We start from the raw sequence: 15,326 nt of genomic DNA on the forward strand, positions 1-15,326 counted from the left end.
AGCTGAGAAAATTGCATTTGAATGGCTGCCATTTTACAGAAACGTATAGGGGAATGCATTAGTGTTATGGACCCTAAATTACATGCTGGCCCTATAGAGCAATGATGTATTTGCCTTTCTTTGTACATCCTATACTTAGAGTTTAGACAGTCTAACTTTTGTGGAGTGAAAATGGTTCTTGTGATTCAAAGTAAACATGTTCCATTTATTTTTTCTCCACTTACAAAGTCTGAGTAGGCCATGGAGATGTTTAAGATGAGCTATCAAAAGGATGTTGCAATATACGGTAGTAACAGTGAAGTGGCTGAGAGTAGAGGTTTAATAGCCATATCAGGTCACTGCTTTATTAAACTGGATTTAGGAAAAGATAGGCTTGCTGATACATGTTATTGTGCTAGAAATGTATCCATTTTGTTGATTTATTTGACCTCAAATCAACAGACTTTAGTATGGAAAGGTGCCACAGCATTTTTGAGTGTGTGTTTTTGTATCAACCAGTGTGTGTCTGCCTCTCTGTATGTTTGTGACATGCATCTTGTGCCGGGGGGGGGCTTGACATTGACAAGGGGGTAAACAAGCGCACTAGAAACTCCCTAAAAGCACCCTACAAAAAGCACCCTAGAAACACATACAAGGATTGATATAAAAATGCACCCCTAAACATGTATGGAAGTGTTTTTTCTATACCTGAAACAAGTATTGGCATTATCTTATTCCATATGTTTAAGGGATCTAAAATGAGCGTTTATTATGTTTCGACAGTATTTTTGTGGGACATGAGAGCACCTCAGACCTATCGAATTGCATTCTGAATCTGAAGCATGTCTTTCTGATATCAAATAATTTTCATTTTTGAAAATCACAATATAATACAAATTTTATGACAAATTATAAAAATTTGATATTTTTCAATTTTTTGATATATAACAGTCCTCAAAGTAAATTATATAAATCTAATGACATATTCTTAAAGTGTATGTAGCAGGGAGGAAAAGCCGACGGTCAATTGAAAATTTTGACCTTTCATATTGAAGATATGGATTTTTTCCCAAAAAGACCTAATTTTTGTTGGTGTTTTGGGGAAAAATCCATATCTTCAATAATGAAAGGTCAAAATTTTCATTGATCGTCGGCTTTTCATCCCACCTACATACACTTTAAGTATAAATCATCAGATTTATAAAGTTTACTTCAAGTACTGTTAAATATCAAAAATATCAATTTTTAATGATTTGCCATAAAATGTGTATTAAATTGTAATTTCAAAAATAAAAATTATTTGATATCAGAAAGACATTCTTCGTATTCAGAATGCAATCGATATGTCTGATGTGCTCTCATGTCCCACAATAAATACTGTCCAAACGTTCATACCACAGCCCTTAAGCAAGTAATTATCCATTTTCTTTACTGCATTTTATCCTCAATCATACAACTTGAAAAGACACTTAAATCTCAATTAGGCCAGAATGTTTTTATGATTTTATACATTTTTTGCCATAGAAAAAGATTAAGGTCTTTTGGGAGAAAATTGTATATCTTCAATACGAAAGGTCAAAACTTTCTAATAATCGGCATTTCCTCCCAGCTACATACACTTTAGTTACATATTATTAGTTTTATAAACTTTACTTAAAGGACTGTTAAATGTCAAAAAATATCAATATTTAATAATTTGCCATAAAATTTGTATTATATATTGCAAATTTCAAAAAATCTAAATGATTTGATATCATCAGGACATTCCTCATATTCAGAATACAATTTGGTTTGTCTGATGTGCTCTCGGGTCATACAGAAATACTATGCAAACGTCACTTTCAGATCCCTTAAAGGCATTGAAGTGTTTTTCTTTCGAACGAAAATGAGATATATGGACAAGTAGACCATGCAGTGTTAAATTTAAGTTGAAGTTGTGGGAGGCCTTCACTTGCAAATTGATTACAAGGGTGTGCTTGTGTAACGCAATAGTTGAGTGGCACACAGAGGGCTTGGTTCAGTAATGTTATATGTGACCTGAAATATCACTATTGAAATATTATCCTGCAAAATCTGTTTCTGTTGCTAAATCTGAATGAAATCAGGAGTAAGAACAGAAAATGTAGTTCCCAGAAGCATACTTTTTCCCTTTAATTTAAAGTAAACCTTACAGAATAGGCTATGTGTTAGAGTTTGTTAGAGTGAACTACTGTGTAAGTAATGAAATTATTACACTTTGCTAATTTTGAAATGTTTCATGCTATGCACAAAAGGAATATATTAGCACATTATTATTTTCATGGTAGTTGCTCGGAACATGTAAAGTACAAAATGTAGCATCAATATTCCCACTTTAATAGTATAAAATTGACATTCTGACCGTGTTCTGGTGTTATTGCCTCAAAACTCTGACAAAAAAACCTTGGCTTCATAATTACCAGTCCCATTTTATACCATGATGGACACGGAACAGTTTTATCTCTGTCTATATTTTGTTCTGCTTACTGTGTATTGTTATTATCATTATCCTCCTCCTCCTCCTCCTCCTCCTCCTCCTCCTCCTCCTCCTCCTCCTCCTCCTCCTCCTCCTCCTCCTCCTCCTCCTCCTCCTCCTCCTCCTCCTCCTCCTCTTCCTCCTCCTCTCCCTCCCCCTCCTCACCTTCCTCTTCCTCCTCATATGTCTTCCTCCTCCTCCTCCTTCTCATCCTCCCATTCCCCATTCTCCTCTTCCTCCTCAACCTCATATTCCTCCTCCTCCTCATCCTCCTATTCCTCCTTATCCTGCTCCTCCACTTCCTCCTTATCATCAGTATCATTATTATTATTAGCCGAGATCTTAACATGCTGTTTCCATCGCTATTTATTTTCATCATACATATAGGTGACAAAATATGAATTAATAAAAGGGCATCATTTCTCAACTTGATCTTGTCTGATAAGTGAAGAAGATGAGAAAGATGCAGGTGTACTGGGTGTTACTAAGGTGGCAGCAAGCTGTTTATAGTTCATTTTTCACGAGTCATTTTAGCTCAAGGGTACTTTTTCTCTTCAATTGTTTAGTCGCGGTTATAAATTGTATACTGTGCACATAAAGTGTGCGTACACTTAAAACAAAAGTTACTTTGCCTGTTAGTGCTGGATTACTCATGCTATATTACATAAGTATATGGATCTCATTTACCAAAGCTAGCTCTCAAGATGTCTGCCATTGGGCCAAATGCATCCATATCAACTTCTCATGTGTTTCTTGCACAAGTGGTCGATGTTTGACTTGAATGCTCACTTGACTGAATGGGTAATTCCAGTTGAAACCCATACACCCTCTGTGGAAGACATAACCTTAATCTCCCACACAGGGAGTGTGAATTTCAAATAGGGTTACCTCATTGAGTGACTCCATTTTGAAATTTAAACTCCCTTTGTGGGAGATTAAAGTAATTTCTTCCATAAGGGGTGTATGGATTTCAACTGGAATAGCCCAATATGAAAAGTGCACTAGCACATGACAACCAGTTACACATCATCTGCTTTAAAGGTCATTAATGTTAGAGGTGTGGGTGTCTCCAGTGAGCCCAGGTGAAGATCATGTTACTTTAATCACTCATTGAATAATACATGGTGCTTTCAAACACTTATATAATTTATGATCAGAGAGAATAAGAATAATGCAGGTATTCAAGTAGAATGATTGTTATTTGTGACAAAAATTTAAAGCACGTTTATAGCGACTCAATTTGGACTTGTGTGCTTGTTTAATAAAAGCAAATTTGGTAGGAAAAAGATGGTGGAACCAAAATAATATCGTAGTGTGACTTAATGAAGTACCATTCAGAGATCTTGTGTGGGTGGTATGATTTAGAACGTAGATACATTTTGTACATTACTGTAGCATAATCTCTTTAATAACAACAGATAAAGGGTATGTGGCAACAACACATTTTCTCTCATAAAATGATAAATTCAGTGAATATTGTAAGGATCCCTATCATTTTGTGAAACCTTCCTGACATCAGGATGTGTACTAAATGATAATATGTGACCTATATCAAATTTTGAGATAAAGTATTCAGCTTCTGAATTTCTATCATTTTCAAGAACATGATGTTTATTATTCCCACAGCATACCCGAGCAGTTGATGATGACTATTATTCCCACAGCATATGAATGAATGAAGGAAGGAATGAAGAAATGAATGAATGAAGGAAGGAATGAATGCAGGAAGGAAGTAGTGAATGAATGAATTAATGAAAATGATTTTGGTGAAAATGATTTCGGTGTACAGGTAACTCATTATTTCCCCCACTGTTTTCCCTCTGAATCTGCAAAATTATTTTTAACAAGATGTACACAAGGACTTTTTAAGTTATTAAAATATTTTAATATTAAAATATTAAAATATTGAAATTTTGAAATATTAAAATGTTAAAATATTTTAACTGAAACAAAATAATTACAAAAATGTTTAAGCTCAGAAGCCTTCAGTGCCATTTGAAATTTCATATTTGTTTTGCTTTTGGTCACCAAATTATAGTCTGCGTAATAAAATCAAATAAATAGATACAATGTGTAAAACCACCTGAGACTCGCTGCCTGCCAAGAAGTTTCTATAGTCAGTTGTGATGTTGTGCAATTTTATTTAAAGGAAGTGAGCAATATACTCCATATATTTTTTGTATAAAATTTGCTCAATTTCAACAAGGATGTCATGGCATGATATTGATATATTTGAGTCTTTTTAAACTACAACGTCATATGCAGGAGGGTGCACCTTCCCCCCCCATTTGCAAAAAGTATTTTTAAAAGTCCCAAAAATCCGAATTGAGTGAGTGTAGCAAGAATAAAATCAGATTTTGTATGCTTTTTTGGTCAAAAGGTCCATATTTTGGGAAGAAGGTCCACTTTTCACAAAATCGCCCCCCTCCTCAGTATCCTGGAAAAAAGTCCACCCCAAAATCCTGCTTACGGGCCTAGTCATAAGCATAAGTATCAAATGTACATGTGCTGTGCCTCATATTAAATATAGGAAGAGTAGTATATATGGTGTCTTTGCAATATTGCTTAATAGTGCAATTAATAGTGAAATTCTACAACTTCATTATGGTCCGTCTAATAAAAGTTCTTCATGTAATAACACTGGTGATTTACATCTATATAGAAATTGTAATTTTATTTAAGGGGTACTACACCCCTGACCAATTTTGTGCCTATTTTTGCATTTTTCTCACAAATTATAGCACATTGGTGACAATTAAGATATATGTATATTATAGGGGCAAGGACTACAACTACTGCACTGAAAATTCAGCAACTCAAGGCAATTAGTTATTGATTTATTGATCAAATATTGGTTTTCCCTCATTTTTTTTTGTAACTCCACACCTGTTGTCTGTGCTGAAATAAAATTTCCAGTGCAGTGGTTGTAGTCCTTGCCCCTATAATATAAATATCTTACTTGTCACCAATGCGCTATAATTTTTGAGAAAAATGCAAAAATAGGCACAAAATTGGGCAGGGGTGTAGTACCCCCTTAAATTGATTACTAAAAGCTAGAAGATGTCGACCAAGACTCGCCAAATGGATTCTGTAGATAAAGTCGTCAGCAACTTTGGCAATAAAGCAGTGGATGTAATATTAAAAACCTAAGGACTCTTAACTTGAGCTGTCTCAACACAGTGGTTTCTGGTTTTGTTTATAAAAAAAAGTGTTGTAAAGCTCGGCCTAGATTCATGATATAACCTTGACAATCTATATCTGAAATGACATCTTATTTACAGCCCACACATTACGGATTTTGTAAGAACTTGAGGAGCAAGGCAGCAGTATAAATAGCACTATATATAGGCATTGTCATGGAATATTGCTACTGTAAAACATGATTGCCATGTGTCCTTGAATGTTCCAAAAGCCAATTTTCTAAATTTGAATTGTCATACGTTGTCTGTGTTAATGCAATAAGAGATCAATAAAACTTACAAAAATAGAAGACCTAAAAACCCAATATTTGTCTATGGATTACTTAAAAACAATTTTGGTTCAAGTTTAATCTTTTGGCATGTAACATTTACTTACAGGCCCGTAGCCAGGATTTATTTTGGGGGGTGCTGATTTTGAAAAAGTGGACCTTTTTTTCACAATTTGGACCTTTTTGGACTGGGGCGGCAGATTTGGACATTTTGGACCAACAAGGCATAAAAACCTCTATTTTTTCAAGAAGCTACGCCATAAATGGGACTTTTTGGGCCTTTAGCATTTGGGGGGTGTCACACCCCGCACCCCTGGCTATGGGCCTGTTTACTTATATAGTTAGTGTCCCTGAAAATGAAATCCTGATTGATGAAATGACTAGTAGATTTGAGTTTTAGGTATATACAGGATAACATATGCACATTTCTAGTTAATTGGTATTATGGTTGGTTCCCAGGGTTGGTTGAAAGGGCTGTGGACACTTTCAACGAGACAACCTTATGGTAGATAGAACCTGTAAGTGCTAAATTATGTTGATATTTTCAGAAACGTCAGCCAACATGGCATCAGCTGAAACAAATAGAGCTTAACAGTTTTAAGGTAATGAGAATTTACAAGGACCGGTGTTTTGAGGGAACACACAGTAATTCTAAGAGACATTTGCATAGTCAATTGAACTATAGATCCATCACAATATATGATATGCAGAAAAAAGAAACCAGACTGTTACAGACGCTGCAGAAAAAAATGCAATAACATACAAAAAGAACTTAATCAAAATGTGAATTAACATGAAGACATATGTTCAATTTGATTTGCAGTCCATGTATGTGTTTCAATATTCAAAAGAAGTGTAAAAAAGCAAGATAAGATTTCCAATAAAGCCTGTGGATAAATACAATATAGGAGTAGAAGATATACAATAATATTTGAATAGTATGATGAGAGCTCTGTGCCATTGATTTATTCAGCTAAATGTATGGACAGCCAGTCACTGATTGCATTGGATATGGTCGCATATGGATTTGATGAATCTGTGATGATAACTTGCCGATAGAGAGAAAAGGTATGGCATTTGATAGATGAGGCTAGCCTATCAGATCAGACTGATAAGGTGTTGCTTAACATGTAGCTAGTGTTAGGCAAGTTCATACAATGCAGAAAATAGTTAGACTTCACACCACGTAAATCTTGCCCAACCCTATCTAAATATCTCTGTGCTTCTATGTGAGAAATCAAAACTTTTGTCCGGTAAATCAATTCAGAGACTATCTTGTCTTCGTGTTCAGGTGAGACTAGCATAGCTTCAAAGAATATATGCCGCAGATGACTGTCCATGTCTTCACGGTCTATGATTACGCTTGCTTTTTGTGGCTAGGTTGGTGTGCTCTGATGTCTGACTACAGAAATTGCAGTATTTACCGATTTAGGGCCCATCTTTCAAGACATTGGTGATCTGATAATTTGCATTGAGCAATCGAGAGATTTCTGAAGGTAATTGATGTTCAAATTATTGATATTGGGTATGCTATCTTCAGTAGATAGCAGTCTCAAACAGGGCACCGATTTTAAAGGTAATACTTTACAAGTAACTCTTTAAAATGTGACATGCACATATATATAGCTAGCATGTCAAGAGATCCAAACACACAGAAAGGAAACCATGGATGTCCTTGGTTGGTTTTGCGGGTGTGCATACTCATTTACAGGTCTTTACAAAATAATGCACACCCCATGCAGACTTCAACACACATTTTAGTTTGCTGCAAATGCAAACTACTTAAGTGACACCAACAAGATCATTAGTCTAAAAGTTTAATGAGATACCGGTATGCGTCCAACTCTCAAAGAGCATAAATTAATAATGCAAGGCTAACCATGGTTTAGCAGCTGATCAGTGTGTTTAAATTGATGATCAAGACCTTAACAGCTTTATCTACATGTATATCCGGTGTTGTGTCAACAGAATTCACTGAAATGGCATTCTACATTGCAATTGATTGTGTACTGTTGCTATGGAGGTTTGACCCAGTCAACAGCCAATCAATATATTGGGCAACTAAGCATGGATGATATATTAATAGGCTATTCGTACATAGTAATAACAATTCTAAAGTGATTGGTTTATCATTAGCAATAAAATTTATTATAGTGAAGTTGTCATAAAAAGGTTATAATGCAATTTTTATGTTAGGTTAAAAAAACAAAATTTGTTTTGTGTAGATGGTTTGAAAACCTAAATGTGAAATGCAATTTTTTTTCAGACTTGGGATGTATGGCAACATATGCTTCAAATTACTTACATTTAACAGTTTTCATCAAAAGTTGTTGGAAAATGCTCAATTTTGCACAAAAAACCTCATAAAAAAGCCTGATTTTGGCCCAAATTTCAAATATTTCTGATGAAGTTGGTCAAAAAAAAAAAAAAAAAAAAAGGGGTCCTAGATATTTATATCTAGTTTTTAAAAATTAATAATAAAAAAAAATGTAAGAATTTTTTTGTTACGGTAACCAAAAATATTTGAACCAAAAAACCTGAGCATTTTTGCCCAAATTTGACCTCACAGATGGATTTATCAAGTCATTTCCATTTTAAATATGTATACTTTTATATACTTTAGACCAACATTTTAGAAGTCATGAGGCCCAAAAGTTTCCATAATTCCAGGGTTAAACCCCCCCCCCCCTTCCCTTAATGTGAAAAGTTTTAAGAAAATTGTAGATTTTGTGATTTCATATATTCTTTGTTACACACAAAATGTATGAGAAGAAAATTGTCATTTTTTGCTTGAAAATGTATTATTTTTTATTGTTAGCATAATAGTAAGAGTGCATGGTTAATTTCAAGCATACCTCATAGCAATGTGTAAGATTGTATTGATCAAAAATTGCAAATGCAAATTGGAGTTTTATGAGTAAAGGAGATGATAATAATTTTATTCCAATTTAGATCATCTCCCTGTGGTAGCTATATTTGATTAACTCAACAGTGCATGACATGGACTTTGCAGTCAATTCCAAGCACTGTTAAGCTTTGGTGTGCTTGTACTGTACGTAGGGAATAAAATCACAAGGGTGTCTATTTGGGTTGGGTTTTTTTCCCTTTTTATTTTTGACCCAGGCACACATATGTTTTGGGTAGGAATGTGTTGCTGAGAATTTGTAAGTGGACCCATTCATATCATGCGCGTATTTTGGGGGGGCTTTGGGGGTGCCAGCCCCCGGGGTAAAAGCATGGGGCTCTTCACTTTTTCAAACGACCGAGAAAAAAATTGGGTCAACCTTTTCGGCTGTTGAGGAAGGGGTGGCAAAATTGAATTTTCTTCAGCCCCCCGGGGTTGGGGCGGCCACGGTACGCCACTGCATATAGAGACATTTGAACCCATAGCTATAAAAAAAAGTAAACATTTCTGGCAAAATTCAACAATTTTGTCTACAGTTAGGTAAAATTTGGGTATTTTTTAATAGGAAGTTTGAAGAAATGCCCATCCACATACCAAAATTGACCAAGAAAAGGGGGTCATTGATATACCAAATGGCCAAAACTGCAACCCATGTTTGCAGCATATCCCCCCAGGTTTGTTGGCAGTGATAATCAGTGAATGCAACATGACCATTTTAAACCCAGAATAACACAAATGTGTGAATACTGAATAATAATGACAGATTTTTCATCACATGTTTATTTTGCATTGTTTGTTTCCTGCTCCTACCCGCCTTGTGTGATGCTGGCCACCCTGATATTTAAAATTGTTAGGTCTTTATTGTACTTGGCCCTTTTTCGACCATTTTGTCCAAGTTCTCCCCACCCCCCCACCTCAGAAAATGTCCTGGCCATGCCACTGCTGATGGGATAGATCATCTCTTGCATTACACCTAGTATTTGCATGGATTTTCTCACATGACAGCAATAACTTTCATAAGTTTTTGCTATCTTCAGTAGACAGTAATAAATGACATTGTCACCACATACTGGGTGAGTTAAAAATTATTTCTTGAGCTGATACCTAATATGACTCAAATATTTATTTGAGACCTTGAGGTCTACAGAATAGGCACTGTAAATAAAATGTTCATCTCTGTGGCTAACTAGGCCTATATATTATTTTGTTGAACCTTCTGAAAGTACACCTTTCTTCAAACATCATATATGTGACTATCCACCACAAATGTCGCCAGTGCTACTATTGAGATATGCTCCATTGAACTTAACAATAAACAACAGGAAACAAAGGATTTATTGACTGTTTTATTGATTTTTCACTACTTAAATGTCAAGTACTATAGACATGATATACATCATTTTAAAGCTAATTTCAAGCAGAATATTTTGGTTGAATATCTCAAAAATGATGATTGGCGACTTCAGGGCTCAGTTGTGCTGGATGGTCACATATAGATACGAAAGTTCAAGTTCAAATAGTTAAAATACTTTAACTTAACATGCACGCAGATGAAATATTTTCATTAATGTGGAGAATATGGCATTTGGATATTCACAATCTAAGCACAGACATGAATTGATATGCAGTGGCAGACAATGATCTTAATGAAATATTGACATAATTTCTAATATGTCAGTCAATTTAAGCCATCTGAAGTGACCAAATGATTACTTCAAGTTGGTCTACTTATGTTATCTCTACAGATATTTGTACAGATTTTCTCAATTTAATTCACTTCTGTTACAACAAATGAGGAAAGATATTAAAACAAAATTTTCACAGAAGCTAGATAAGATCATAGGTTATAAACTTGCAGAAGCTTAGATATGAGCGTGGAGGCAGAACTTGTTGAATAACCCACATGCATGGTCTTGAAAGAATATATTATACACTCTTAGAACCACATAACCAATCAGAAAATGTCAGAAAAATATATTTTAAAAATGAATTGCACTCCACGCAGTGCATGTCACATATGATCAATTCATTTTCTGTGGAGATGGATCTGTTTATGTTTGTTTGCCCAACTTTTTTGTTGTGTATGAAATAGGTTAAAACATGCATATTACTTGTTGCTCAAGTAAGTATTACACTTGTGATGAGATGTTGATGCGTCTATTTGTCTCTCCCTTCAGGGCTTGTGCATGAGACGCATCTACATTCCCAACACGTCTGCATTATTTTGTCCAAATTCGCTCTCAACAAGTAATACACAGTTATTAACCTATAGGTAAAGTTCAAAGCTTTTTGCTATCTTCAGTAGACAGTAGGATTATATGGTTACCAATTTGAGAGGGTGGGATTTCAAAGTTCTCTACTCCTTTAACAGAACTCTAGGACAATTAATAAGCAACATGGTTTTTACATAGTGCTTTATCACAAGCTGATAAGCTCTATCACAGGCAGAGCAAGATTTTAAGTTTGCTATCTTCAGTAAACATTGGTGGTACAATTATTTCTCGCAGCAATACACAACAGTTGTTAGTTAAACCCCGGACAGCTAATAAGAAATATTGAGATGTTGCTGTTACCATGGTAATATTCTTTGGTTTCCATTTATCAGTGCTTTTACACAGCTGCACAGGGATAAGAATACAATTTTGCTGATTGATAAGGTATCACTATTTTGCTGCAACACAAAAAAATCATTTGTTTAAGGTGATGTGAGCCAGTTAGTTTTTCAAAATAGCTATCAAATGCCATCTAAGAGTTTTTAGATGCACTCATACTTCCGCAGTCACTAAATTTAGTTTAATTACAACACTGAGTTTGACTTATCTCAAGAACTGCAAGCCTTGTTCAACTGAAAGTTGTTGATTTAATTATTGAACCATGGTGTGTAACCTAAATTCAATTTATACAGCTATTCTGTATGTTATCTCTGAGTATCACTTTAAATCCAGTTGATAAATGTCTTATAGCGTAAGTCCATCAGTGTTTACATATTGCTCAGCAGTAAAAAGGTCACTGTTTTTGCCATTAATGCAGGCTGAGACTATTAAATTCTAAAGGCATATCTGGCAGTGTGTGTTTGTAATTCACAATTGCTCTATATCTGACTGTGTATGTGACTAAATGTCAAAAAAGGGGAAATAAACATTGCTTATTGATGTAGTAACAATAAATATATTGGCACATTCTGATTAACCTTATAAATGAAATATCCATTCACTTAAAACAAAAGCAATATCTTAAAACACACTAAACCTAAATCACCAAATAAAGTAATCAATAGCTAGAGAATTTAGCTCTGTGTATTTTGATACCTCGTTCGACTTGATGTGACTTTATTCCCCTAAGGCCAGATGTATACTTTTCGTTCGTCTTAGTATATTAGTAAATTAGTAACATTATTGGAATGCTGTTTGTGTCCAAGAATGTTGCATTTATTAGTACTCAACACCTGGAATCATCATTAGTGTAATATTGTCACCACTGAATCGTGTAGTTTAATTTATGGATTCTTATCTTATTATTTTATAATCACATGTTGGTAGCAGGGAGGGAGGAGTAACACATGAGAGCGTATTATGGAGATTTTATGAAATTCAAACATAATGCTTGAGCTGAACTGATCTTATATAATTATGGCTGTTGAAATATGTGAAGAAATGTAAGAAAATTGTTCTAGTGCATTGCTGGCCTTATATTAACTCAAGAACCATCATGACATCTGGAAATGTATTTGCTGCATCATGCTCAGCAATTATCGTTCAGATCTTTATCAAAGTTTTACTACCAAAACATTTGTTTTTCGAGGAATATGTCAAAATCCTGTCAAAAGGGGTGTATGATGAACATATAGTGGCCTAACATTGTTTGTCGCTTTATGGCAACTATTGTTTTTCTTTTCATGAATCTATCAGTGGCTCAATTGGCTATCACCATTATTATGGTCTGAATACTATTGTGAACATGTGTGTCATGAGAAAACACACATTCTCGCTGGCATTTTGTGTACAGGAGTGGGTGTGTCTTGTGGTGTTTGAGGTGGGTGTGGTGTGTATGGTGGGGTGTGCGGTTGTGGCCACAATGCCACATGTTGGTGTTTGTTACCAAAAGAGGACACACACCAGATTTTTATATACATAAACATGGATCTTGCTGCAAAATCTACGGCAACCCCCTTCACCAGGTCACTTGTACCTAGCCAAAGTTTCGTCAGTGTTATCTCCTAGATTTGAGCTGTTAATGCCGGTATGCTGGACATAAAAAATAATCTACCCCAGGTTGTCCGTAGTTTAGTTCTTAGGTTGGAGAGTGTATGTCAAATTTCCACATAGGTGACCACGCCTGAGGCCTGATATTTGTGTTTGTGTGAAGGGGATTTTTCTGTATGTGTGTATTGTAGCAAAATAACTTGATTAAAAAACACAATTTGATATTTTTTCATGTTAGGTACCTCTTTTCTGCAGGAAGAAAACAAAGAACAACAAGAAGGTAACGGATGCTCGTCTGCAAGAATCTCAGTAAATGCACCATGGATTATAAAACATGAGAATGCATGTTTTAAGCATCTTGATTTACTAACTTGAACTAAAGTTCATGATAATTGTTTACTAACTATTCAGCACCCATACATTGTCCTTTACAGATGTCAGCATGCAATCAATTTACCAGTGCTGTGAGCTTGTTAATTCCTAGATTATTTCCCCATTGTGTTTAAATTGGAAATTCATAACCTCATGAATAAATATGATACATGCGATCCAATCATTTGTATTTATTTGCTCAAACGTGGTTACTAATATTCTACATTCTAATTCAGTTGGTGCGTCTTGTCAAGAATACACGCAATTTGAATGATCGCGCGATAATACGTTCGCGTAATACATGTGCACAAATTAAGAATGCGGCTTAGCTGTTCGTGTTCATTTAAAACAACAGGGATGTCTTGACAATTTAAGTAACTTTATTTTTCTGATATTTTTTTACTTATAAAAATTATACTAAACTGAATAAGAATGAGAATATTTCGCCAGCATCCACTACTCAAAATATTGGTCAGCCCATCCATTATGACACGATATTGGATAGGCAAAAGACAAAATCCTATCTTTTATTTTCTAAGTGGACATTCGTGCCGTCAGCGTAAATATTAGTAACATCCTCAGTGTCATGTTGCACTTCGAACAAACTGTGCGAGCGCTGGCCGTCATATTTAGATTGTGCGCTACCAGATTTGCACAGATTGTGATTAGCACTTCTGTTATTGGTCGTCCTGTTGTAGCATATTCGATTTTTGGAAAGGGAAAATGTGAAAGCTTTTAATGGATAAATTTGTGTTATTTTGTAAAGTGAAGAGACGAAAGTGACGGTTATGAATGAGCTTAATAACTTTGCATCGGCAATATATCGGGTATCCTCGGAATATCCCTTGGGGCTCGGTTCAAAAGGCAAAATGTTTAGATTTTTCACAATGCCCTCCAAATAACCGATGCGCAGTTATTAACCTCTAAATAGATACTTCAATGTGAGTAATTCCCTTCCTTGCCCTGTCATCATATACGTGATTGTACAGATAGTAGGCTTTGGTGATGTTACCATTTCTGGGCTTTCATTCTTTATTTGTATGAGATCTTCAGAAGTATATGATATAACTGTCTTTGGGTGTGCTATGGTGATGCAAATATTGGCAAATTTAGAAAAATTTGACTTAGAAAAGAGGTCCTTATACCAAATGGCCGAAAATGCACCCTATGTTTGCGTCACATTCCTGTATGGTAATTTGTACTGAGTACATTTTTGTACCCACCAGTATCCTGCCCCCCCTTGAACTTGCTAAGAGTCTTCAATCTTGAGTGAATGACTGTAGATCTGGATGGTGCTACCATATGGTTCTGAACAGTGTGCTGATTCAATCCTTATTCTGATTGTGCATTAGGGGACTTAGTAGTATGTGATCAATCTATCTGGGCAGGTAGATGGATGGGAACAAACAAATCAACATATCGGCCTACTGATTAACTTGAAACTGATTGTGGTGATATAGTTGCATATATGCATATTAATTAACTAATTTGTATTGATAATGTGAAACTTGATAAGCATGATTTCTTATATTTATGATAATCATTTCTTTCCTCACAGTAAGGCCATCATTCCAGGGGTAGCACTAGGTTTTTAAACCAGGGGTTCTGAAAACCCCTGAAGGAAGCCCTAGAAAAAAAGCAAAATATGGAGGCGCAAACCCAAAAACAAGGGGCTTTATTTTTTTCAATCCTGTTTTAGGGTTTATTTAGCAAGAACACCCGCCCTTTAACCATAAACATAATCCTAACCCTGACTCCAGCCTTCACCTCCTAATTCCCTTCCATCATGCTAACCTTAACCCTGAACCTGAAACTAAAATATTTCTAACCCTTTTAAAAACTTGCAAAGTTCTGAAAAATTACGATCAACGATATGACTCTGTTGTGTAATGTCAATGGTGCAGA

General features: G+C 35.2%; 1 protein-coding gene across 2 annotated transcripts in view; it reads left to right on the forward strand.

Annotated features, from left to right (window-relative positions):
* Positions 1–15,326, forward strand: part of LOC140153289 (alpha-1,6-mannosylglycoprotein 6-beta-N-acetylglucosaminyltransferase A-like) — a 99,571-nt gene that overhangs the window by 57,751 nt on the left and 26,494 nt on the right. The window contains exon 9 of one of the 2 annotated variants that reach the window (XM_072175998.1): positions 13,288–13,329. The exons of the other annotated variant lie outside the window; for it this stretch is intronic. Coding sequence (XP_072032099.1) covers positions 13,288–13,329 — 42 coding nt within the window. The remainder of the gene's footprint in view (positions 1–13,287; positions 13,330–15,326) is intronic. 2 annotated transcript variants of the gene reach the window in all.

This window comes from Amphiura filiformis, chromosome 5 (genome assembly GCF_039555335.1).
Source record: "Amphiura filiformis chromosome 5, Afil_fr2py, whole genome shotgun sequence".
Lineage (NCBI taxonomy): Eukaryota > Metazoa > Echinodermata > Ophiuroidea > Amphilepidida > Amphiuridae > Amphiura > Amphiura filiformis.